This window comes from Pristis pectinata, chromosome 2 (genome assembly GCF_009764475.1).
Source record: "Pristis pectinata isolate sPriPec2 chromosome 2, sPriPec2.1.pri, whole genome shotgun sequence".
In the NCBI taxonomy this organism is placed as follows: Eukaryota; Metazoa; Chordata; class Chondrichthyes; order Rhinopristiformes; family Pristidae; genus Pristis; species Pristis pectinata.
This window is the reverse complement of record NC_067406.1, coordinates 86,126,090-86,153,366: the sequence shown is the minus strand read 5'-3', so window position 1 is coordinate 86,153,366 and position 27,277 is coordinate 86,126,090. Positions and strand designations below refer to the sequence as shown.

The window sequence follows — 27,277 nt, the reverse complement described above, 5'->3', positions numbered from 1 at the left end:
AAAGTGCATGGGAAATTATGTCTCGCAAATTTGATTGAGATTTTTGAAGAGACAATGAAGAAAACTGAGGGCAGTTCGGTGGATGTTGTCTATGTGGACTTCAGCAAGTCCTTTGACAAAGTCCTGCTTGATAGGCTAGTCTGGAAGATTAGATCACATGGGATCCAGGGTGAGCTCGCCAATTGGAATCAAAATTGGCTTGGTGGAAGGAGACAGGGTGGTGGTGGAAGGAGACAGGGTGGTAGTGGAAGGTTGTTATGCCGATTGGAGACCTGTGATCAGTGGTATGCCATAGGGATTGGTGCTGTTGTGGAAGACAATGGGAAGGGAGCTCTGGTGAACAAAGGGTTACTCTCTCTCGAGCTCTCTCGCTCGCTACTGGTAAACAGCTTGAGCCACCTGCTCTGTAGTCAGTTTGGCCGATAAGGAGTTGCTGAGCTTCAAGGCCACAAGGAAACAGGGTTGTTTGTGACTAACTGTGAAAGATGTGTTAACCTGTCTGGCTGCACACAACAGCCTCGGCTTGACCAATGGTAGCGTGAGATGGTCAAGCATACCCAAATATGGGTATGCCTGTGCAGTAAGGTAGACACCCACTGGAGAACAATGCATCTAAGTTTGTTAGCACCCTGTATTCCTTGAGTCGGGCCATGTACAGGGAAGAGCAGCACTGACTGTTTGTTCCTCCATGTACCCCCATCCCGCAAGTATTAAACAATAAAGAACTTTCTGTACACTCCTTGGTTCTGCTGTTGTCTGCTTTATTACAGCACGGGTCAACTTTCATACTGTTGTTTGTCATGTATGTTAACTATTTGGATGGCAATGTTGTTAACATGGTTAGTAAATTTGTGGAAGACACCAAAGTTGGTTGTGTTGTGGACAGGTGAAGAAGGTTATCTATAATTACAACAGGATCGAGATGAACTGGGGGGGTGGGCTAAGGAATGGCAGATAGGAGTTAAGTTGTTGCATTTTGGTAAGTTAAACCAGGGCACGACTTGCACAGTAAATGGTAGGTTCCTGGAGAGTGTTGTAGAACAGGGAAACCTAGGGGTACACATACATAGTTCCCTGAAAGTGGCGACAAAGGTAGACAGGCTGGTGAAGAAGGCATTTGGCACACTAGCCCTCATCAGTCAGGGCATTGAGTACAAGACTTGGGGTATCATGTTGCAACTATACAAGTTGTTGATGAGACCACACTTGGAGTATTGTGCGCATTTCTGGTTGCCCAGCTATAGGAAGGTTGTCATTGAGCTGGAAAGGTGCAGAACAGATTCACAAACATGTTTTCAGGACTGGAGGGATTGAGTTATAGGGAGAGGCTGGATAGGCTGGGACTGTTTTTCCCTGGAGCGTAGGAGGCTGAGGGGTGATCCTGTAGAGGTTTATGAAATTATGAGGGGTATAGACAAGGTGGATGGTCACAGTCCTTTCCCCAGGGTAGGGAAGTCTAAAACTAGAGGACATAGAATTAAGGTGAGAGGGTTGAGATTTAAAAGGAACCCGAGGGGGCAACTTTTTCCACGCTTAGAGTGGTAGGTAAATGGAATGAGCTCTGAGAGGAAGCTGCAGAGGCAGGTAGAGTTACAATGTTTTAAAGACATTTGGGCAGATACATGAATAGAAAAAGTTTAGAGGGTTATGGGACAAAGGCCGGTAAATGGGACTAGTTCAGATAGATGTATTGGTTGGCAAGGAAGAGTTGCACTGAAGGGTTCCATGCTGTATAACTCTATGACTCAAGATTCCATGTTTCAGCAGGATTTCGTGGAGGTTTCTTTCGGGTCCGAGGGATAACCGGCACATGAATTTTATGTCCTTGTACATGATCAGTGGTGTTTCATGGTACCTAGCATACAAAAAAAATGCATTGAGTCAAAATCAGAGGATGCATAATTCTCGCTAGGTCAAATTTTTTTGTGGTGAAGTGTCCCATTGAAAAACAAACTGGTACAATTCAGTATAGGTGGTATGGTTTCTATAATGACCTATGTTTGTACAGTTTTTAAATGGGACAAGTAATTATAGTTTCCCCTGGCTGTCATATGATGATGGAAGTGAAGCAGCCGCTTAGTCTCCCAGCCAGTTTTTGTTATAATTATACAGAAAATCAACAACAGAAAAGTTTTATTTAAGTTTTTTTCTCACTTAAAATACAGAAAAACATTTGTGACAGTGTTATTTTGTTTACCTATTAAATGGAACTTGCAACTTTGTTCCATTTATTTAATTTTGCTGATTCATCACACTGATAGTTAATAGCATGAAATTATAATAATAAGTTCGAAAGAAAATTTTTTTTGCATTCCATTCTTAATTTGATCAAAAATTGCCTTTGTATTTCTGTTGCTTTACAAATTTTCATGGATAATTTTTCAACATAGCATTATATTTGATTTTCTTTGGAATATAAAGACAGAAAATGCTTTTCTAGTATATTATCTCATAGAAATTGTAAAAGAAAAGGAAAGTAATTTTTTTTAAAACTTTAAAACTTTATTTATACAGCAAGGTAACAGGCCCTTTTGGCCCAACGAGCCCGCACCTACTAACCCATACGTCTTTGGAATGTGGGTGGAAACCGGAGCACCCGGAGGAAACCCACGCAGTCACGGGGAGAACTCCTTGCAGACAGTGGTGGGAATTGAACCCCAATCACTAGTGCTGTAATAGCGTTATGCTACTGTGTCACCCATTTTTGTATTAATCTTTTTCACATTCTGTGAGCTAGATGGATTGTAAAAATGCACAAGTTATGAGACAAAGAAGCATACATATTTTATATAACATCTTTGAGATTTCAAGATATCTTAAAGTGCTTTGTAGCCAGTGAAGTACTTTTGAGGTATGATGTACTCAGTTCTAGTATTGGAAATGTACAGTAGTTTGGACACATTAAGTTACTGATAGTGGGAATTTGCTAGTGACCTGATAATCTGTTTATCTGCATTTAAAATTTCATAGCCTTAGTCTTTGGTACAAGACTAATTTTTTATTTACTTTCCTGTGTTCACTTAATGTACTTCTAGTGTGATACTAGACTGTAAAATTCAGGAAGACTCCAAGATCGATGCATATCCTGTCATTCGATAATCTGTGTTCCATCACAGGCTTGTTTTCTCCACCTCTTTATCAATGTTCAGATACTCTGCCAAGAAATCCTAGTCTGTATATCTTCTATGTCATTGGGACATTTCTAATGCTGAGGTCCCTTCTACTGACTTCAAGTCATTGAAAACTGTTCAGCATGTAACCAGTAACTCACATTTGAATTTTAGATTGCTGCTATGGGTTGTCTTCATGATATAGAATTCACTCTAAGAGGTGAAGCCAAGGTTGGTTCAGTAAAGTAGTGGAAAATGTTTCATTGCCTGCATGAGTGCACCATAATGGAAGGAGGTAGGCACTTCGCAGAATTGTGAGGAAGGAGGTCCTCAGTAGAAGAATGTATCGGAGGCAGGTACTTTCTATAGGAGCCGCAAAGCAGGAGGCCTCAAAATGTCCATATCCTGCAACTTTATGCATGAAGAATTTACAGGCAAGTTCTTTCATATCAACTTGTTGAAGTGTATGTGTATAAATTCACATTCATTAAAGCAGCCATCATGCAGTATGAGACCTCCTATGTCAATATGTGAACCCAGACATGGACTAATCTCCATATAGAAGTAAAAATCACTGTAACTCTTAAATCCCTTGCCTCTGGATCTTTCCAGTCAGGTGCCAGTGATCTCTGCCATTTTTCAGACTTCTGTCCACATCTGATTTAAACAGATTTCAGGGTGCTGTACGTTTGCAGGAATGATTACATATTTTTCAACATTAGCAGTGAGCAGATGGCAAAATGTGGACACTGATTTGCTACCCCAGCTGGCTTCCCAAATATCAAGTGCTTCAAAAGATTTGCTTCACTTGTTATTCGGGGAATCCATTAATAAGGTTTTCCTCAGCAGGAAGGCTTTTGAAAATGCCACATTCCAAGGGAGTTCGCATAACTCCTTTATTCTGCATCATCTAAACTGCCACCTGTTTGAGGGAGGAATCATCCACATGGATAGACACTAGGAGACTAGGGTCATTTTTTTTCTGCCATGGCTTCTGACACCAATAATGGTTTCAGAGTGTCAAGCAGAGCGAAGGTATGACAAGAGCCACGTTGCATTACAGTGGGGAATTCCTTAGATATGCTGAAGACAAGATTCTGCTCTGTTCAACAAATTTGCTTAACTAGGTCTTCCACTTTTTTATGGCATTGTGCATGCTAAGACCAAGGAAAAGAAATAAATATTGTGTGAGTATATTTAGGCAATGTAGTATGGCCCAAAAAAGTGCTACTGTATTGTTCTTCACACTGAGTACATTTGAGTGTGAATTAATCACAGGTAATCAGCTTGGAAGGTATGATATAGTCTGAATTACAGAGGAAAGACTTAAAGATGATAAAAACTGGAAACTAGATATATTGGATTAGAAGAGAGATAAGGCATAGCAAGACTGGAAAGAAAGTAAGTCTGTGTTAGGTATAGAAAATATGATGACCTTGAAACATTCCAGCAGTGCTTTATAACCAGTGAAGTATTTTAAAAGTATATCTACTGTTACTGTGTTGGAAATCTGTAGTAATTCGTACACAGCAAACTCCATAATCAGTAATCTGATAATGACCCTGATAATCTGTTTATCAGGTTTTAAAATGTTAGAGCATTAAAGTATGTTCCAGGGTTTGCTTTTCCCGTTGCTTCCCATTGTTTCACTTGGTGGTTGCATTTCTGATCTGACATTACACTGTAGAATCTAGAAAGATCCCAGTTTTGATGCATATCCTGTCATTCAATAGTGCCTAGTCAGTCCTTTTGTTCAGAACCATTATTCAGCCTTTTGCTTCTTGCCTTCTCTTGCTCTTTATTACCATCCAGATGCTCTACCACAGAAATTTTAATCTATGTATCTTCCATCTCATTTTGACTTCTGTAACATTGATCTCCTGCAGGCTCCAACACTTCTTACTAGGAATCTTGATTTTCTTTTTTGCGTTGTCATGCGGAATTTTTACTAAGAGTTGAGGCTGGAGTTAGGTGAAGTATCTTTAATGCCTGCGTAGGTATACTACAGCAAGAATCGGTGCTTTCAAGTGAAGAGGAAGAAAGATCTTGTCACTTTAGAGGTGATTCCCCATGGTTTGTGTTTCTCTCCTTAAATACTTCTGCAGTTTCACTCCACTTTCCTGTAAGGCTGTCTTAAAAACCCGCCTCTCCAATCAACCTTTCACTCAATCCAGCTGGTAACTTTTTCATCATTCTTGCATTCATTAATTTTGTGAAGAATTTTGGGATGTTCTTAATTATGTAATATAAATGAAAATTGTTGTTTTAGAATAGTATTTACTTGTTTCTGTTAATATAATCAAGGTGCAAATTTGGTCTTTTAAAATGTAGTATTTTCTCTTTCAACAAACCTTGTCTTTGTGATCTAGAAGATATGGATATACTGGACATAATATGTTCTTGGAATTTACAGTGTTACTATCCTGCAGTTGCCTCAAGTGTAGTAAACTGTGTTGGGAAGTTATCGTAGTCACACCATATCTTCCTTTGGATTATGAAGGGTATAAATGTGAGGCTCCAGGTGAACAACAAAAATATATTAGCTACAACTTGAATGCACATGATGCTTCAATACCCAGTAATTTATTACAAAATCGCAAAGAGTATTTTATAGATATGTATAAAATCTGTTAAAGTATGATGCTGCTGTGAAATTTTTCATTCATAAAAATGGTCCTGTCATAAAGAATTTTGGAAATGCACCTGCAATGCCTTATTATCGATTTGGTAAACATCCTCATCCAGGATTCTGTGGTAAACCTGCAGAGGCATAAAAAAACTCTCCAATACTTTGAACCTAACTTCATCTCTTAAAATGAATTCTGTATCGAGCAAAGCTGCTTTTGGTTCCAGAATTGCTTATCAACTCTGCAGGGATCCCTTATGTTACCATAAAATTAACTCTATTATGAAACTCTATCATGGAATGCTGAAGAACAACCTCAGATGGGACTAACTTTTTGATCAACTACAACTGGCGGTACCACAAATGTTCACCATTTATGATATACATCATGATTAACTAAGATCACAACATCAGCAATGTGAATTTTACTTTGATCGAAAAACTTATTAGTTTGCATTTTTATTTCAGTTGTATGGGCTTTAATGAATCTACCTTAGTCATATTTTCACTGTTCAGTCAGTAACACTATGCAAATCATACTTAAACATCATAACTCATTTTCCCTAAATTGTAGTCCCAGAAGTCCAACCCACACACACAAATCTGCCTGCAGATGTGTGGCTAGCATTTGGAGGAGTTTAACATGATTGCAAAACTTACTCTGCTCTCAATCTGAAATTGGTTTATGTTCAGGTGGTGGTGATGTACAAACTTTCCAGCTGAAGATGTGAATAATTGAAGCTTTGCAGGTCAGATTTATACTGAGCAAGTAAAATGTGAATGTAATTAATGGCATCAATAATGTTGAGTTGGTGGGAAAGAGGCAGCAAAATATATTGAGAACATGGACCCCTGCCAATTGCAATAGCTTTGAAACATCTCAATAAAATGCTGCTTTCTCCTGGGCTGAAGCTGCAAGTTTGTGGCTGTGGTCCTTGAAGAGTAGGATTTTTAGCCTTCATCTTTCCTCCTGACTATTAAATGTTATGAGGGGTATGGGAAAACATTTTAAATGTCAGTCTTTACCGGGAGGAGAGAACAGAACAGGAGCAGTCCAGAGGATGGGGCAAAATGGATAGCCTATCGAGAGAGAGGACAAAGATCTTGCTATGATGATGTTATCTTTATTAGACACATGTACATCGTACACCACAGATGCCTGTGGAAGTACCCCTGTCCAGATACTTTGCTAAGTATCCATCTGAGAATGCAGCTGTATTTGTGTCTTGGCTGTATCATGGAGAAATGGATTAAGATTGACCTGTGTGGATGAAATAGCTGGGCAGAATTGGAATTGAGCAAAGAACCCTACTTATTTGGGGCATGGTCAATAAATTCCCTTTTGACTGGTCTTTGTATTCTAGTTCATAGAGCTAGTTAAGTCAGTGATATACAACTTTGCAGTAAGGACTAGTACACTGATCTGATTCACTTCTGAAGCTATTAATGTGAAACATGATTTACTTTAACCATACATAACCAGATACTGAGATTTTTAGTCTCCTACATGAAGATATAAATATTGAAGTTTATTTGCAGCCTTTTGTTCAGATTGTTACCAAATAATAACATCAATAACTGTTTCTTTATGTAAAATTATAACGAATTATGTCTGATGTTTATATCTTTGATGCATTATGTATTTGTAATGATTTTAACAAATAATTTCTAACCCTGGAGATTCGATAGGAATCTTGGTTTTTGCTCCTATTCTGGATTTTAAAATATCAATCACCCTGCAAATTAAATGCTGCTTTTCAGAGTATGCACCAGTTTGGCATCACTTATTTTTATTTATTTAGTGTTCCAATTCTTTAGTCTGAACCTTTTTTTATTAAATGTTGAAAAGTGGTTACAGCATCAATTGTTGTGGAATACTTCCCAGCATGTGTCATTCTGAGTAATTACATTTAACCCTTGCTCTGCATTTTCGACCTGTCTTTTCTATACTTGTGCCCTGATCCGACTTGTTCTGACTTTAGTCATGAGTCTTCTGCGTAAGAATTATCAAAAGGCTTTTTGAAAATCCAATTATATTTATGTCCTTGTCTATCTATTCAACTTGTTCAAAGAATTAAATAAAATTGGCCATACTGGGGAAAAGTGAAAATGACAAGCAGTAGCTGACCTCTCCCACTGTCCACTCCTGCTACAGAAAATGACAAGCAGTAGCTGACCTCTCCCGCTGACCTCTCCCACTGTCCACTCCTGCTACAGAAAATGACAAGCAGTAGCTGACCTCTCCCACTGTCCACTCCTGCTACAGAAAATGACAAGCAGTAGCTGACCTCTCCCACTGTCCACTCCTGCTACAGAAAATGACAAGCAGTAGCTGACCTCTCCCACTGTCCACTCCTGCTACAGAAAATGTGTGTTGCTTAATTATTTCAGTGCAGAATCTCACAGCAAGCCAGTATGGTAGTGGAGCCTTTAGGAAGAACAGAGTAATTCTGAAAATTTTTTTAAAAATCAAATACTTCAGCACCTTTTGGATTCCATAATCCCTTCTGACCTTTCTCTCCCTTCACTTTCCTCTGAACCCCATCTCTTCCCCCCCAGTTCAACCCCATGCCTCGTTTTCACCATCCCTTCTGATCTTCCCTTTTCTGGTCCTGAATGATCAATCTTCAGTAGAGGCCTTGGCTTCATCCCCCTGCATCCCCATCTTAATGAATTCCAATCCTGACATGACATTGAACTCCTCTAACGTTGCCATCACCTCCATGCCCATTCCTTCAGCCAGAAGTCTTCACCCCAGATTGTGGGCACTTTATTTCCTCTCCAGAATTCCAAATCCATCCTGGCTTCTATCAATTTATTCATTTCTAACTTCTGATGACACATTCTCTGCCTTGATTTTTCTGTTCCCCAAACTTGCCCCGTTATGAACTTGCAGCACACCACTCACACAGAGCCAACCTTGATGTTGTCATCAAATCCGCCTGGAAGGGTGGCACTGCTGTGGTCTGACGAATTGACCTCTATCTCACAGAGGCCAAATGTAAGCTCTCAGACACACCTTCTTACTCTCTCTCGACCATGAATCCTACCATCAAATATCAGGCCGTTGTCTCCCATACAGTCACCGACTACTTTTCCTTGAGATCTTCTCTCCACAGCTTCCAACTTTGTAGTGCCCAGTCCCACACACCCCACTTCTACATTCTGCCCATGATCCACAAGCAGGCCTATCCAGGCAGACCCACTGTTTAAGTTTGTTCTTCCCTCACCAAATTTGTATCGTCCTGCTTTTCTCCATTTTTTTTCTCCATTGTCCAGTGCCTTCCAGCTTGCATCTGTGACGCTTCAGATGCCATCCGCAATTGAATATTTTCTAATTCCCTGATTCCCACCTGTATTATCTTTGCCTTGGATGTACAGTCCCTCTACATCTTTATCCTGCATCAGGAGGTTCTGAGGGCACTCCTACCTTGAATGGAGGCCCAACCAGTTCCACTTCAGAAACGCACTCATTTGTCCAGCTGAACTTGTCCTTGCGTTCAACAACTTCTCTTTAACTCCACTTACTTTCTCCCAATCTAAGGTACAGCTGTGGGCACTCGCAAGGACCCAAGCCGTGCCTGTCTTTTCGTGGTATATGTGGAATAGTCTTTGTTTCGTACCTACCTGGTCCCATTCCTTATACCTTGTTCTGGTACGGCAAACATTGCATTGCTGTTGGTTGCTGCACTCATACAGAACTTGAAAATTTCATTACTTTCCTGCCAGTTTCCACCCTGCTCTCACCTTCACATGGTCTATCAATGGCTTTTCCCTTCACCTTCTGGATCTCTCTGGCTCCATCTCAGGCAAGCCACATCCATCCATTGCAAGTCCACCAGATCCCACAGTTATCTTGATTATACTCCCTCCCACCCTGCCTCATGCAAGGATTCCATTATCCCAGTTCCACTGCCTCTGTTGCAACTCTTCCAATGATGAGATATTCCGCACAGGTCCCTCTGAAATATCTTCATTCTTGATCTGTGACTTCCCCTCTGCCGTAGCGGACAGAGGCCTTGACTGCATTTCATCTGTTTTCTGCATCTCTGCTCTCAACCCTTCTCCTCCTTGGACAGCAGAAATAGCTCTAATGGTTCTCACCTTCCACCCCACTAGCCTTAGCATTTAATGGATCATCCATTGCAATTTCTGCCAGCTGCAATGAGATCCCACCACCAGATGTGTATCCCCCCCCCCTTCAGCATTTCAAACGGATTGCTTCATTTACAGCTTAATGATTTGCTCTTCTGTAACTGGGGATGTAACTGCAAGTTAAGAGGATGGTCATTTAAAACTGAACTACTTGGAAGTTTATTTTTGCAGAGATTGCTGAATATCTGGAATTATCTTCCCTGGTGACTGGTGGATGTTGGATCATTAGAAGTATTTAAAGTGGCAATGGATATATACAGTGATAGATTAAGGAATGGAGGGATATGGAGAAAAGGCACAGAAGAGGAGCTGAGGCCAGCATAGATCAGCCGTGATCATATTGAATGGTGGGGCAGGCTTGAAGGGCCTGATGGCCTACTCCTGATCCTATTTTCTTGTCTTCTATCCCCACCAACCACTCCTGTCTTATGACACTTTTCCCCTTCCCGATGTCAAGGGACCCAAACAGTCTACCCAGGTGAAGCAGCAATTCATTTGCACTTCTTCCAATCTAGTGCACTGCATTCGGTAGTCACAATGTGGTATCATAGAGTCATCGAGCATTACAGCACTGATACAGACCCTTCAGCCCAATGAGTCCATTGCCAACCTCTACATTGGTGAAATCAAACGCAGATTGGGTGATTGGTTTGAGGAGCACCTATATTCAGTCTGCAGGACTATTCTGGATGCCTGCCACTTTAATTCCCCATTCCACCCCCATTCTGACCTATCTGCCTGTGGACTCCTGTGCTGTTTAATTGAGGCCCAGTGCAAGCTTGAGGAATAACACCCCATCTTCCACCAGGACATATTGCAGCCTTCTGGACCTGATATTAAATTCTTCAACTTCAGCTCACACACTTTCTTTATCTGTATCAGAGCTGGTCTCTTCTGCCTTTGGCTTAGTTTTTCACTTTGTATAGTCTGGTCTTGCTATGAGCAAGGCAACGCAAAGAATCTCATTCTAACTGCTACATTAACTATCGGAGATATTCCCTTCTACCCATCCTCCCACGCCTTCCCTTCTACTGAAAACTAATTTGTATTCTCTGTTGCAGAATTCTGACAACGGATTCTGGAACTGATATGTTGACTGTTTCTCTTTCCACATATGCTGCTTTAACCTGCTGAGTGTTTCCAGTATTTTCTGCTTTTGTTTCGGAGTATCTCTGAAAGTGATTTCCTAATTCCACATCAAGAAAACCTTGATGCTCAGGACTTTGGGGGTGTCGGATTGGCAGATTTTTCCAAACGTTGGATTTTATTCCTATTAAAACTCTAACACACACTTAATCCACATTTTTGATTTGCACAGTATTATAATAAATTTTCCAGTGAACCTGTTAAATTTAAAGGGAGCGTGGGAACTGGGACTCCAGTGAGTCGGAAGGGAAAATTGCAAACGTCAACTGGTGAGCCAGATGCTCAACCATTGAGGTTCCTGAAAGGTCGAAGGGTGGATTATTGGAGCTTTACTGTATAAATGAGAATCAGAAGTTTTAATTTACACTTGCTGTTGATCGGTTTACAGTTATTTCTGTAGCAAAATCTATTGGTTTATGGAAAGAATATATTCTTGCAGTCCTGATAAATAACTTTTATCTGATTATGAGCTGAGTGAACTGAGGAGTATTCCTGGCTCCTCCACTTTTAAATTTTTTAATGCTTTTCCAATGTTACGCATAACATTTATTTAGAATAGCATAATTGTCTAAGAATACAATTTTTGAAACAATTTAATGTTTAGTTTTATTGTTTAGTTTGAGGTACACCTATACAAACACTTTGTACTTTTTAACCAATTTTGTTCTGATAATCAGATAAAATGCATGTTTCACTGGCTGAAGCCCTGGAGGTTCGGGGAGGGCCACTGGAGGAAGAGGAGATCTGGGCTTTGTTAAATCAGAGTGCAGAATGTCTACATAATCTGTTTCAGAAAGGTAAGGAATTATTTAATTTTAAAGTGTTGCTTGATCTGGATTATTTAGAATTACGTAGAACAAAAAGGATAGAAACTGATCATTTACTCCGCTTGACCTGTGCTCCCCATTGAAAGTCCTCTAATCCTTCGTGATCTAACTATCCCTTAAATGCCTCTAAGCTACATGCCTCCCGCACTTCATATTGTACCCAGTTCCACATTTGTAACAACTCTGGAAAGAAAAGCTTTATCCTGATTTCCCTATTGGATTTATTTTTGATTTACTTTATGGTCTTCCATTTCCACCCACCTCCAACAGGATTATTTTGTGCAGCAACATGCATTAACTTAAGAGCAATATAAGCATGTGAATTCCGTGGAGTATGGAACTAATTCAATGTCTACCACACAAGTTAAGCAGTAACAGATTTTAAAAAATTGGATTTGCCTCATTTAATGTGAAACAGATTAGATTAATAGCTGTGTTTAGTTTTGCACTCCAACACCATTGCTTTGTGCTAAGCAATAGTGGAACATTTCGTGTTAGTATAAGCACATCACAGGAAAGGGAGATAAAGAAAGGTGGTTATTGGCAATAACAAAAAAAAAACTGCTCGATTTCCATTTCTTTTTTGTGCCTTGGCTGCTGCTCAAGCTGGTTTAAATAAAGTTATGTAGGTCATGGGTTTGCTTGTGATTTCAGAGAAAGAATTTAAATGGATTGTCAACCACTGCTTTTTCAAATTTTTAACACTTCATACATTAAAAGTTGAGGTAGAGCTTCTCTGAAAAAGAGCTGGTATTAGATGTATTAATTCTCTGATGTAAATTCATTTCTGGTGTTGATCAGTATTTCTCGTGCTGCAAACTGATTTCAGAACACTTGGAATAATAAAAGAGCTCTAGAAATATGAAAGTTTGGATGAAAATAAATAGTACATTGCATTTGGGTCCTGGCCAACCTATTACTGTTCCTGGCTTGAATGGAAGTTGAATCATTTTTTCATTTCAGTTTTCGTTCTTATTTGTGGCTGTGTTCTGCATGTTTGGATGTTCTGGTTTTCATTTTGTTGAATTTTTCAAGAACATGTCACACAGGTGAAGTGCTTGCCAGAAAATCTCTTACTACTACAAGCTTGGATAATACGTAGAAGGCAAGCATTGAATCTGGATCAGAATTGTGGTGCAGATGTGGACATAAAGCTACGTAATCTGCCAGCTGTTATATTCCTTCCTTCTATTTCTTCCACTGATAACACAGCTACCATTCTGCATAGTTAATACGTCATAACTATCCACAGGGTCTGTTGTGCAAGTTTACACATATACTGCGTATCAATGGTTTACTTGAGAGCAAAGGTGAAGTGAGTTCAACTTTGCCAATTTGTAGCTGAAGTAGCTCCTGTCACAAACCAGCAACAAAAGAAACACACTGAGCATGATTCAGTGTTAAAAACTATTTTATTAATCACTACTTATGATAATACGTAAAATAAAGTAAAAATGTTAGTATGTTAGAATTCAAGAATGTTAAACCTCGAACGTTAACCCCAAACCTAAACTCTTCGTGTGTGTGTGTGTGACAAAGTCCAAAACTTCCAGTTCCGGAATGGTTCTTAAAGTTCAGTTCCGCAAGCCATAAGGTGAAACATGAGCAAGGGCTTCTTCAACAACCACCGTTGTCTGAAGATAAGATGTAGATGTAGAAAAACATAGAGAGAGTACATACGAAATCCAAATGTTCCACGATGGAACCCAAACGACACTTCAGTGTTTACTCGGTAGTGACTTCCTCACCCCGAAAAGCATCCGAACCGTGGTCGTCCACACACAAATACCTGTTTCCTTCTACAGGTCAGCAACAAAGTGAACTCCACCGGATTACTTCCAACTTCCATACATGGATTTCAGTGGCAAACACAGTTATTGTTTCTCATCCATCGATAGAGAAAACAAGCAGGCTGGTGTCTCTCTCCCTTCTCTCTCTCTCTTTCTTCTTCTTCTGACTTCTTCAACAACGTCATTACGTCCTTTATCTTCTATTGACGTAAGCACGCCCCACACACACATACACACACACTCTCTATCTTAAAGGGACTTTCACTGAGTCCATAACACTCCACTGATTTTGGTGCAATGTATCTCGGATGGTGTGGGTAGAAATCCACAATGTGAGAATGAGAGAAAAATAAAAGAATTAACTGAGATAAACACCTGCAGCTTGATCATGTCATGGACCATAAAAGAAAGACCAGACATTACTGTTAAGACATTAACCTATTGAGAGTTAATTAAAATGGATCTGTCACCTCAGGAAGGAAAGATGAGAAACAGAAAGGAAACAAAAGGATGGAAAGTGGATTGGTTATGCCTTTGCCCATTAATGGTATCCTTTTACCTACTGATCATATATAGTTTGTGGACATTTACATGAAGTTGCTTTTCAGATGGATTTGGGTTTCTGGTTGAACAAAGTCAATAAACAAATTGTTTCTGTAATTTGGACAAGTGAATCAACATGAATTGTGGATGGCTACCTGATAAGAGTCCCCAACCTGCATCTCGTAATGTATGAATTAAATACTATTTTAAATGAATTATATGTTTGATGAATCAATTAATGTTCCAGACCATTGGATAAAACACCTAATCATAATACATCTCCTAACAATCGCGTAAGTGATTATTTCAAAAGCAAACTACTTGTCTCCATTGGAAAATTCAAATAAACATATTTTTTCAACAAGATTTTCTTTAATCTGTAATTACTAGACCTTTGATTAATTGTGAGAGGAAAGCAATTAGGAAGTCAAATAGTTTGTTGTCATTTATCACCAAAGGATATGAGCACAAGAGTAAAAATGTTTTGCTGCATATAGAGCTCACTTGAGACCACACGAGAATATTGCATACAGGTCTGGCCTCTCTCCCCAAGGGAGATTGTGCTTGTGAAAGCAGGAGTACACTGAGGGATAAACAAATTGCACCAGGTGATCTGACTGAAATGCACACTATTTTTGTCGCATTTTATAGTGTAGATGCAGGTGTCCATTTATGCTGTCTGTGTTGTCCAGAACTGGGGATTATGGTCTCAGAATAAAAGGTCAGCCATTCAGGACCAGAGGTCCAGAGGGTAGTGAACATAGAACATTACAGCACAGTACAGGCCCTTTGGCTTACAATGTTGTGCTGACATTTTATCCTGCTTTAAGATCTACCTAACCCTTCCCTCCCACATAGCCCCCCATTTCTCTATGATTCAAGTGTCTGTCTAAGAGTCTCTTAAATGTCCCTAATGTGTCTGCCCCCACAACCTCTGCTGGTAGTGCGTTCCATGCACCCACCACTCTCTGTGTTTTAAAAAAAAAACTTACCCCTGACATCCCCCTTATACCTTTCTCCAATCACCTTAAAATTATGTCCCCTTGTGTTAGTCGTTGTCACCCTGGGGAAAAAGTCTCTGACTGTCCACTCAATCTATGCCTTTTATCATCTTGTACTCCTCTATTAACTCACCTCTCATCCTCCTTCTCTCCAAAGAGAAAAGCCCTTGCTCACACAACTTATCCTCATAAGACATGCTCTCCAATCCAGGCAACATCCTGGTAAACCTCCTCTGCACCCTCTGTAAAGCTTCCATGTCCTTCCTATAATGAAGCGACCAGAACTGAACACAATACTCCAAATGTGGTCCAGAGTTCGATAGAGCTGCAACATCACCTCGCGGCTTTTGAACTCAATACCCCGACTAATGAAGGCCAACACTCTATATGCCTTCTTAACAACCCTATTGACCTGTGTGGCAACCTTGAGGGATGTATGGACGTGGACCCCAAGATCCCTCTGTTCCTCCACACTGCTAAGAGCCCTGCCATTAACCTTGTATTCTGCCTTCAAATTCGATCTCCCGAAGTGTATCACTTCACACTTATCTGGCTTGAACTCCATCTGCCACTTCTCAGCCCAGCTCTGCATTCTATCAATATCCTGTTGTAATTTACAGCAACCTTCTAGACTATCCACAACACCACCAACCTTTGTATCATCAGCAAACTTACTAACCCACCCTTCCACATCCTCATCCAAGTCATTTATAACAATCACAAAGAGCAGGGGTCCCAGAACAGATTCCTGCAGAACACCACTGGTCACTGACCTCCAGGCAGAATATGCTCCATCTACCACCTCCCTCTGTCTTCTATGGGCAAGCCAGTTCTGAATCCACACAGCCAAGTTTCCCTGGATCCCATGCCTCCTGACTTTCTGAATAAGCCTTCCATGAGGAACCTTATCAAATGCCTTACTAATGTGAATCTTTGGAATTCTGCTGTTGGTAAAAGTTTTTTTAAAATTATCTGTTCTGTATCTTTCAATTTTGTATACCTCAGTCGGGTCCCTCTGTCAGCCTCTTCTGCTCCAAGGAAAACAAATACAGAAAACAGAAGTATCTTCTCAAAACTGAAAAGCTGCACATCAGGCAACATTCTGATGGATTTCCTCTGCACCCTGTCCAGTCCAGTCACATCTCCTTAGTGTGGTGACCAGAACTCCAGCTGCCACCTAACCAAAGTTGTACTATAACCTCACTGCTCTTCTATTCTAGCCTCGGCTAACGGAGGCAAGAATCTTGTTTGTCGCCTTCATCACCTTGTCTATCTGTGCTGCCACTTTCAGGGATCCTCTATTCCTCAATGTTTCCCAGGGCTCTAGCATTCACTGTATATGTCCTACCCCTATTTGTCCTCCCAAAATGCACATCTCGCACTTACTGAGATTAAATTCCATCTGTCATTATCCTGTCCATTTTATCAACTGATCAAGTTTATCCTGTAGCCTAAGACCACCCTTCTCACTATCAACAACATGACCAATGATCATATAACCAGCAAACTTACTAATCATATCTCCTGCATTCATAACCAAACCATTAATGTATTTAACGAACAGCAAAGGTCCCAGCATCAATCCTTGTGGTACACCGCTGATCACAGGCTTCCAATCACAAAAGCAACCTCCATCATCATCCCCTGCCTCCCATTACCGCGACAAGTTCGATTCCAATTTACCAACATGTCTTGGATTCTATAGGTCCATCATTTCTCCAATCTATCATATGAACCAGTTCAGAAGCCTTACTAGTCCACGTAGACTATATCAATTGCACTGCCCTCATCTAAACACTTAGCTATCTCCTTGAAAAAGTCAATCAATTTGATCAAACAGGATCTGCCACTAACACAGTCATGCTGGCCACCTTTGATTAATTCCTGCTTTTCTAAATCTAGATTAATCCTATCTCTCAGAATTTTTTCCAAAGACGTTCCTACTACTAACAGTAGATCTTATTAAACAATGAATCAGGCACAAGGAGACAATGGCCTGCTCCTTAATTCTTATACTCTTGTGATGTACACTTAATTACTGTGGGTTATGTTGTGCACCACTTCACGTCACTGTTTCAATATTGTGGTAGGGACTGTCAGACATCGGTGTCTTTCTGGGGACCAATTCAAATCGGAGTACTACATAGTACATTAATTGAAGGCAGCTTAAAAAAATACCAGGTACGTAATGCAGACTCAAGTGTTAATGTTTTCCTTGGGAGCATTTGCCTACCTCCTTAGTCTTGGTACATTTGCTTTAGATCAGAAGGCAGTCATGTAACATTAACTCTAAGCCTCCAGCAATTAATGACACTTTTGTACTCTTACCCAGTTTAAAACAAGTTTTGGCTTGATGATAGCTCCAGTGTGAGAAGAGATCTTGGGATGGTAGTGGGGGAGGAGGAGGAAGAGTTTGAGACAGGAAACCCAGTAGTAATGATTTTTTTTCACAGATCCAGACAAATTTAACCTGTTAAGCAGGATATAAATTCTTACAAGTTTTCCACCTGACATTTGGCTTTCCAGATTAGCTGGCTGGCTGGGGGGCTGGAAAGCAGCCAGAATGTGGATTGGAAGCAAGTCTGGCATTGCATGTGGGTGGGTGGGGAGCTTTGGGTAGGGGGTTGGGGTGTAATGGGAAAGGAAGTCCGACATTGTGAGGCCAAGTCTGACAACTGGTGGGTGGGAAAATGATGACCTACCTGTCCTCTGCCTTCTCCATTGCCACGGTGAGGCAAAATGCAAACTCAAAAAGCAGCACCTCATGTTTTCTTTATGTAGCGTACAGCCCATTCGTATGAATATTAATTTTTCTAATTTCAGCCAACCCACTCCCCTTTTTTTTCCCACGTGTTCCTTTCCCACTCCCATCAGTCCATCCAGTGTCTCTCTTCCTTTGTTCATTTTTTCCATTCCTCCTCTTTTCCTCACCTGGTTCCATCTGCCCATCACCCACATACCTATCTACCTGGGTTTCTTCTCACTGAGCTCGCTGCTCCTATCTCCTCCTCCACCTAGATCCATCTGCCCATCACCCCTCCCTTATCTTTTTCCACCTATCACCCACCAGCCTCTTTCTCAACACTCCCTCTCTCCCCACCCCACTCCACCCCCAATCTGCTTCCACCTTTCACCTTTTAATCTCTGTCTCATTCCTTCCTCTCACTTCTATGTACAGTGGCATGCAAAAGTTTGGGCACCCCGGTCAAAATTTCTGTTACTGTGAATAGCTAAGTGAGTAAAAGATGACCTGATTTCCAAAGGGCATGAAGTTAAAGATGACACATTTCTTTAATATTTTAAGTAAGATTACTTTTTTATTTCCATCTTTTACAGTTTCAAAATAACAAAAAAGGAAAAGGGCCCGAAGCAAAAGTTTGGGCACCCTGCATGGTCAATACTTAGTAACATCCCCTTTGGCATGTATCACAACTTGTAAACGCTTTCTGTAGCCAGCTAAGAGTCTTTCAATTCTTGTTTGGGGGATTTTCGCCCATTCTTCCTTGCAAAAGGCCTCTAGTTCTGTGCGATTCTTGGGCCGTCACTGCTCTTTTGAGGTCTGTCTACAGATTTTCGATGACGTTTAGGTCAGGGGACTGTGAGGGCCATGGCAAAACCTTCAGCTTGTGCCTCTTGAGCTTTGCTCATTGCAGCCAAAGGGGGTGTTACTAAGTACTGACCATGCAGGGTGCCCAAACTTTTGCTTCGGGCCCTTTTCCTTTTTTGTTATTTTGAAACTGTAAGATGGAAATAAAAAAGTAATCTTGCTTAAAGTATTAAAGAGATGTGTCATCTTTAGCTTTATGCCTTTTGGAAATCAGATCATCTTTTACTCACTTAGCTATTCACAGTAACAGAAATTTTGACCAGGGGTGCCCAGACTTTTGCATGCCACTGTACTAGCTATCTTCCCTCGACACTCTCAGTCCTGATGCAGAATCTCAACCTGAAACATTGACTATCCCTTTGCCTCCACAGATACTTCCTGATCCAGTTCTTCCAGCGGTTTATTTTTTGCTTTTAAACAAGGAAGCTGATGAGTGAGGGAGCCGGTGGTGGGGTAGTGGGTGGGTGGTGTGGTGGACACAATCCTCCTCCTCCTGACTCCTATCAGGATTGTTTAGTATCTTAACTGAATGAACTAGCTCTTCCTACCTTGCTTCAGTTGCTTGATTTCCTGAATTCTGGGAATTCCAGCAGGAACTGGTGAAAGTAAAATTTCATTTAAATTGGAGGACAATGCCTCCAAGATATTTTGCTGACTGGTTTGTCTCTGGAAGGAAATTGGTGGCCACTTTCTGACCCATTTCTATTAAAAATTCAAATGGACTAGTTGCGTACGTGTTCCCCTGCTAATGTTTATATTTAGCAGTGCTCTTATTGAGTGCCCAATGTTTTATTTAGTAAATTCAATTTCTGTGGGGAGCGTAACACAATCTCCAGATCTCTTGCATTGCATTTATATTTGATATTAGAATGCTCCAACACTTTTTATACTCTGAGTAGAAGATTCCTGCATTTTTGTATCATTGAAAGAAATAACAAAGTATCTGCTGGAATCTCTTGGTTACTCAAATGCCAAAAGTATTGGAGCATTCTAATTCCAAATATAAATGGCAACATAAAAGATCTGGAGATATTTATGTCCTTATTCTGCTTCTGCTGGCTGTATATAAATGGTTACTTTCATGCGATTGTGCTCTGTTCCCCACAGAAATTGTAAATACAATGAAGTGCATTAACACTGCAGTTTTTATTGTATCAAATGCCATGGCTGTTTTAGATCATTGTAATTACTTATTTGCAATGAAACCAGAACAGCAGGCATCTATAGATGAAATGTAAATAACCAGTTCCTCTCCTGTTATTTAGTATTATGTTCTCATTGTTGTAATAGCTTTTTGAAACACCAGTCCTATTTTACTCTTTTCCCATATCCTTTTATAGGTTCCTTTTTAAAAATATTTGTTTACTTTTCTTTTAAACTTGTCTGAATTCTGCTTCTATCATTGCCTATGGTAGTGTATGCAAACTTCTGAATGAAACAGTAGTCTTTCAGACTTTCCCTTTGTTCTCTCTGTGATGATTTAAATTTTCCATCATCTTGTCACTGCTTCAGCAAACAGTGGAAATAACTTAATGTTTGACCAGTTGGACTTCTGGTTTATGTCTCAATTCCAGTGGGGTGGGGTGAGATTAGTTTAATGGGGTCTGGGGGTAGATGGGGGGCGGGGGTTGGGAGGTGGTGATTGGAACCTGAGTTCTGCAGGCTCCAAGCAATAGCAAATCACTTCCCAAAATCTGGACCCCACATTTTGCCTGCAGTCACTGAGTTATTTACAAGATGTTGCTGGTAGCTTTCCCATGTTTGCAATCCACCATCATCAACGTTTCAAGCACAGCTGGTTCAGATGAGAACAAAGTGGGGGTGTGAACATTTTACCATGTGAGCTGTCACTCCAAATTTCATCAATAACTATTTTCCATGCGGATTACAAGCTAGATATTTGAGCATGTAGTGCAATTTGTTTATTCTGTTGCACCCATTTGTGTGCATTTTGACGGCTGTTCACAGTAATTTTAATACACCTCAATGCTTGTAATAGAGAACCTTGCATTGCACTCTCAAATTTAGTCTACACTGCAGACAGCAGTGATACCAAACGCTGGGCAATAATCCTTGGGTACCAGCCCTACTACGTTGGGCTGCATTTAGCCACTTAACATTCAGCAAAAGGAGGAGACCCTACATCTGTGCTTTAAAGTGATCTTTGTTTTCTTGAATTGGACTGAATTGAGGAGGAGCTCATTTGTGCTGCGTGGGCTGAACTTTGGAGCTGCCAGGTTCACAATGTTTTATTCTCATTTTTAAACTGAATGTTACCAAGTCTTTGAGCAGTAAGGTTGATTTAAAAGTGGTCCCACTGGGCCACAGCCAGGAAGATGTGGGGAGGGCTCTAAGGCAGCTTGCGAAAGACAGAGACAGAAGGAGGAGGGGGAGATGGGGTCTGGCCAAGAATCTAATACTCCTAACTCCACATATCCAATGAACAGTATAGCTGGAGGTTAAGAATTTCAAAAAAAGTTGTCACTGAGATCTGTCACATGTAGAGGAGCAGAGTTGACGACATAATAATGCTCTTTGTTCATCGAGAAATATCCTTCTAGTTTTTTTTCTTTTGAATTTTTTTTAGTTTGTTTCGTTTTATTACTTATAATTTTTTTGATTTGGGTTCTTTTTATACAATAAATGTTTTTCTTTCTCTTTTTGATTTTTTTTGTAATATATTCATTTACTAAGAAACTGTGGGGCCTAGAATATATTTTTTATTCTTTATGACTATATATGTCATGATTATCCTCCTGATCTCTTTGTTTTACGTGTATAATTACCGATGTTATATGTATTCTGTATTAATTTGAAAATTAATAAAAAGATTGAAAAAGAAAGAGATCTGTCACATGCTGCATGCAGGGATCCAGCTGTGCACTGGTGCCAGGAATGCAGGTGGGATGAAGGTCGCAGTGGCCCTGAACTACTTGGCCTCCATTTCATTCCAGGCAGTAGCTGGTGACGTGCTTCACCACTGCATTCACGCTGTGACTGAGAGGGGAATTCATCTTTCTTCTAGTAGAGGGCAGCAAGCAGGGAAGTCACGAGGATTTACTCAGGCAGGAGTCTTCCTGTAGTTGCACACTCATAAACCCCAAACTGTTCGTCAACAAAGATGCAGTCACTCTATGAAAATCCAAATGGTGTGTGACCACTATCAAAAATTTCTCTATGGTTAATGATGTGTACCCGGGAAGCTCCCATGAATTATGCAGCCTGCTCTGCTTGCCACATGATTGCTGCTGTGCTGGATAGACAGATGAGTTCTGAGAGATTAAAAGATGCTAATTGATTCTTGTTTTGGGCCCTAGAATGCTGAATTGCCCTGCAATCAAGCAATGAGGCCAGTAGGAACAGACCTTGTCCTGGCATCTGCCAGGATCCTCAAAAAAAGCCTTCATTATACTCCAGAAGGACTCCTACTTTATGGGTGTCTTCTGTGTCTTCCAGAATTTGCCCATAATGAGGGCAGTGTTCTTGATCACTGTGGAATATTATCAAGAGCAAGCATAACAAAGATATTAACAGTGATGAGTCTAATCCTTATGGTTCAGATCAGGAACTCCACTAGAGAATGAGGGCTCAGACAAAGTCATTCCTTTCTTGCATGCAGCTGAGTCTTCCCAGTTTTCAGATGTGCAACATTTACCATCATGCTTCTAATGTGACTGATAATGGCCATGTTCTGCTAGAGGGAGTCCAATCATTTTCTCATGACATTTGGAGGTGTCACCATTGTTTGTCCACTGCTAGTGAAATCCTGAGCTCACCATGCACCAAAAAACGGCCTGGGCCAGACACAATTGATATGGGTACAGGAGCATGTCAGGCTGAGTATCCTTGCAGAGGCCATCTACAAAGTGTTTTGAAAATAAATATCCATCACTAAAAATAGAGTTACAGACCATAAAAACAAAACAGTAATAGATCATAAAACCTCTGAGCCAGCTTCCCCATTCAATATGGCTGGTTCTGTGCCTGAAGTCTAGTTTCCTACCTGTTCTCCATAATTTGAATTGCTTAGTAGCTATAAGCATATATCAATATCAGCCTTAAATACAATTGATGTCTGAGCATTCAAAAAATATATAACCCTCTCAATAAAGAAATATCCTAAATGGTCCACCCTATTAGGAAACTATGTCCACTAATTTTGGACAATTAGCATCTATCCTTGTTTCGTCCTGGAACTTGCATATTTCATATTTCTTCTGAACAAGTTATTAATAACTGACCTTACTTGGTCTTTCCTCATCGGACCACCTCCTCATTCCCAGGAATCAGTTTGATGTTCTACAGCTCCCAAGGCAAATAAATGCTTGCTTAGGCATGGGAAATGTGGGAGTGAGCATATTGCACCTTATCTGCTTATCCCTGAGGTTTTGTTCCTGGAATTGAATTTCCTGGTAACAACATCTCAGTAATGCTTCACTTTTGGTCAGGAGATCTTCTGGTTTCCACTTCTTCAACCATTATCTTGAGCTGTTGAGTGCCTTCTGTCACATCTGGCTTGATATTCTAGCACTCTGTACTCTCCAAGCTGTCCAACAACTTCCATTAGTATGTGAGCATCATCTTAAAAGGTGCAGGTATGACCTTATTAACCAGAATGAGTTATACTTGGCTGGTGCACAGGAGTCAGGACTCATGAACTCACCCCCTTATTATGCTCTAAGGTGAAAAGAACAATGAGATTGGAAATGTTTAATTTGTTGCACAAGGTGCATATACGAGCTTCAGGACCAAGCACCACCAAGACAAACTGGCTCTGGCCTCCTGTGTGTTGCTATTTTAATAGGAGTTTTCAGGACAATTGAAGTTTAATGCTTGCACATTGCAGGAGGCGTTCTCCAATAGTCGTACAATATGTTTGAAACCAGGGTGAAAGATTCCTCTGTACTCCATTGCATCTCCTGCCCCCGATTACATCTAGTATTGTTTCATGGCTCCTCTATATACTTGTCAGTACATAAGAGGATAATGCTGGACTAATAAATTAATTTATTGGTCTTATCTGGTGAATTGGTGCACCTCTCATGACAAGTTTATTGATAAGATGAAACAACAGGGAAAAAAAAATGAGATTCCAATCCCTGTCAATGCCAGTTAACACCTAAAGGGTCAAGCAAATATTATGAAAACAAACCATGATTAGATTAAAATCTGTGCTGAAGAACTCAGCGGGCAAGGTAGTACCTTTTGAAGAGAAAAAATAGTTAACATTTCCTGATGATGGCATAAATCAGATTGGGTTATGCCATTGCGGGGCTACCTAAAATAAGACTTATTTTTGTAACTAAAGCAGATCAATTTACATGCTTTTATTAACTTGGTAAGACTCTGTCTATAATTATTGTGGAATTTGCTCTGCTCTGCAGTAAGTAGACATTAAAGATTTACATTGTTAAGGGAATGATTTAGTGATGGAAACAGACTCTTGTATTGTGCATTTAAATTGCTAATCTCCTTCTACTTTGTTTGAGTGCCACTCTACTTCTACCGTGATTGCATCAAGACAGTCTGGGCGATTATCTTTACTGTTGTTGCCCTCAATGCTCCTTTGTAATTGTCTGGCAAACTACATGCTTTTAGTGGGTGGGGGTAGTTTTCCAGTGATATGGTGCACTCATTAACTTGCATTGCTCCTTCCAGTATCATAGTCATTAACAGTCTAGTTTATTTGTAGTCTGGCAAATGCAAACAATAATTTAAACCAAGATTGAAACTTTCAAGTACTTCTGATTATTTTTAGTGCATGTCAGAGTCTCTATCCTTGCAGTGTTTTTGTTTAGTTGATCTCTTCAAAGCAGTTTTAGCATGAGGTATCCTTGCTGTTTTACAGGCCAAGCGGTACTTTCAGACACCTGCATAAAAGATCATGGACACATTTGCAATTCTTCATTACTAGGGCAGAATTGCTAGTTTATATAATCAGGCTTCACTCTTGTTGGGGAATTTGGTTCATATAATTGAAGGAGAGTAAGTGGTCTGGCTGGTCACTTACTGAAGGAAGTAGTGTATAGTTAGCTATTGTGCAATTTTATTAATTCTGTTTACTGGTGAATTAAATGCAGGCTGATGTGCATGATAATTTTTCCAGGAGTCACGTCATTTGTGCACAAACACTAAATTTCAACTTTGGTCTTGCCAGCCTTGCATCCATAAATAGATGGAGAGAACTAGCTTCCTGGGAAGGACAACATCACCCTGTAATTTTATACCTTAAATATATAATTTTGTTCCATTTCCACGCTTGTTTACATTTTAATTTCTTTGAAATGGGCACTCAGCTGACCACTGTGGTTTTCAGACTATTTTTGTGATATTTTGCTCTGATGGTTTGTTTGCCAAAATGAAATAGGCTTTTATTAATTTCTTGGATCCCAGTTATAAGTGTTTGCATACAAATAAGATATGGATGTTACAAATAGGGAATAATCAAGTGTAGATATTGGTATTGGTTTATTATTGTCACTTGTACCGAGGTACAGTGAAAAACTTGTCTTACAAACCAATCGTACAGGTCAATTCATTACACAGTGCAGTTACATTGTGTCAGTACAGAGTGCATTGATGTAGTACAGGTAAAAACAATAACAGTACAGAGTAAAGTGTCACAGCTACAGAGAAAGTGCAGTGCAATAAGGTGCGAGGTCACAACAAGGTAGATTGGGAAGTCATAGTCCATCTTATTGTATAAGGGAACTGTTCAATAGTCTTATCAAAGCATGGATGACAAATTAACAATAGTTTTACCTTATTTAAGGAGTTGGGATTGGTGGTCGTAGTTGGAAAGAGGATTGTAACTTCATTTGCATCTGCTTCAAAATCTTAGTGGTTTTCCCCTTCCTCAAGGGTGTTTGGTATATATGTACTTCATTGTAATATAAGGTGTGTTTAGAATATCCTTGTTGTTTTACTAATGTTGTTTCTTGTAGTTATTTAGTTCTAATTTTCTACTTGATATTTTTTGTTTTGAAGGGTTGTGGCTTCCTGCCAGTGTAGGGTGAAGAAGTAACCACTGTTTGTAAAGATGATATCACTTATCATATGTAGAAGGTTGATTAAGCTTAGAACATGTGGGGACAAGTCACTAACCACAAAACAGTGCAAGGATTTTTCATGCAGTTCTTAAACTGGCAAAATAATGGGATGCAGTGGCCTGAAATGATTGGTGCTGGGATCACTATTGTTCAACATGTGTGAATATATAATTTAAAAAAATTGTTTCAGAAATATACTTTAAAAATTGCATCAACACTAAATTGTGGTATGTAGTTAACACATAAAAGGACTGACAAAATGCAGGAAGACAAAATTAAGTTTCTAAGTAGCATAGAGGAATTGAGGGGGTCTGAGATGCAAATGAACAAATCTCTTGAGATAGAGAACACTGGCTAATATCAAACATAATTGCATGGTAACAACATGTCAGATGTCAACTATTCATGACAGAATATGTTTGAAAGGAAAATTATCTGAATGCCCATGATAATTCAAAAAAGTGTCTATTGCAGTACAGTAAGTGTCTATCTCGCCTTCTCTCAGACTCAAGAATATACAATTTCTGATGTTTTGATCGGGTAGCATACATTAACAAAGGTGTGGGATGTTGGGGTGAGATGGATGAGAATATTGGAGTGATTTTTTTTTATGTTTTCACTTCTCCACAGCTGATCCTATGGCTCTAGGTTTTATCATCTCTCCGTGGACTCTGCTGCTGTTACCCTCTGGCAACATTTCTTACACTGATGAAACGGTTTCCAACCAGGATCTGCGAGCATTTACGGCCCCTGAGGTTTTGCAGAATCAGGCTTTGTCCTCTCTTTCTGATGTTGAGAAGGTATGGGACTGAACTATCAGCTGTGAGACCACATGGGTCTCATCAAAAACAATGTCAAAAAGCCAAAACGTGAATGCAGCAAAAGCATCACATTTAAATATTTTTTGCATGTGGCTTAGATAAATGCTTTATGTAATGAGTTACGTGTATATAACAAAAAAGCATTACATAACTACATAAACAAAATTTAACTCTATACTTAAGCAAGCTATTTTAGGTTATGTAACAATTAAAATTATTGACCACCCAGTGGTGCACTGAATTTAAAGTGCCAAATGATGGTTGTACTGTTACAAGAATTAATTGTATGTAGTTTTAAAGCTTAAGCAACCATAGTAAGAGAGGTTTCACCACCAAAAGTGCATTTTAGGAAATAATCTAAAGCTCTGAATTAAAATTGACTCTCAAAGTATGTTAGTGATTGCATTGATGCAATTAGCTGCTGAATTTTATCTCCCAGTTATACTGTGAACTTCTGACTGAGCAGTTCCTAGGAATAAAATGTTAACTCTGAGGAATGGGGGGAAAGGGTAATGAGGAATTTCTGTTTTGAGGTTGAAAAGTTTTTCCTAAACATCCTACAAAAAGTATAGGTAGGTCCTAATTAGCATATCTTTTATCCT

General features: G+C 39.8%; 1 protein-coding gene across 1 annotated transcript in view; it reads left to right on the top strand.

The window, feature by feature from the left end:
- The window catches only part of ptpn13 (protein tyrosine phosphatase non-receptor type 13), a 210,003-nt gene that overhangs the window by 13,933 nt on the left and 168,793 nt on the right, over positions 1-27,277 (top strand). The window contains 2 exon segments of the mRNA XM_052039324.1: positions 11,715-11,834; positions 26,485-26,654. Coding sequence (XP_051895284.1) covers positions 11,720-11,834; positions 26,485-26,654 — 285 coding nt within the window. The 5' untranslated portion in view covers positions 11,715-11,719.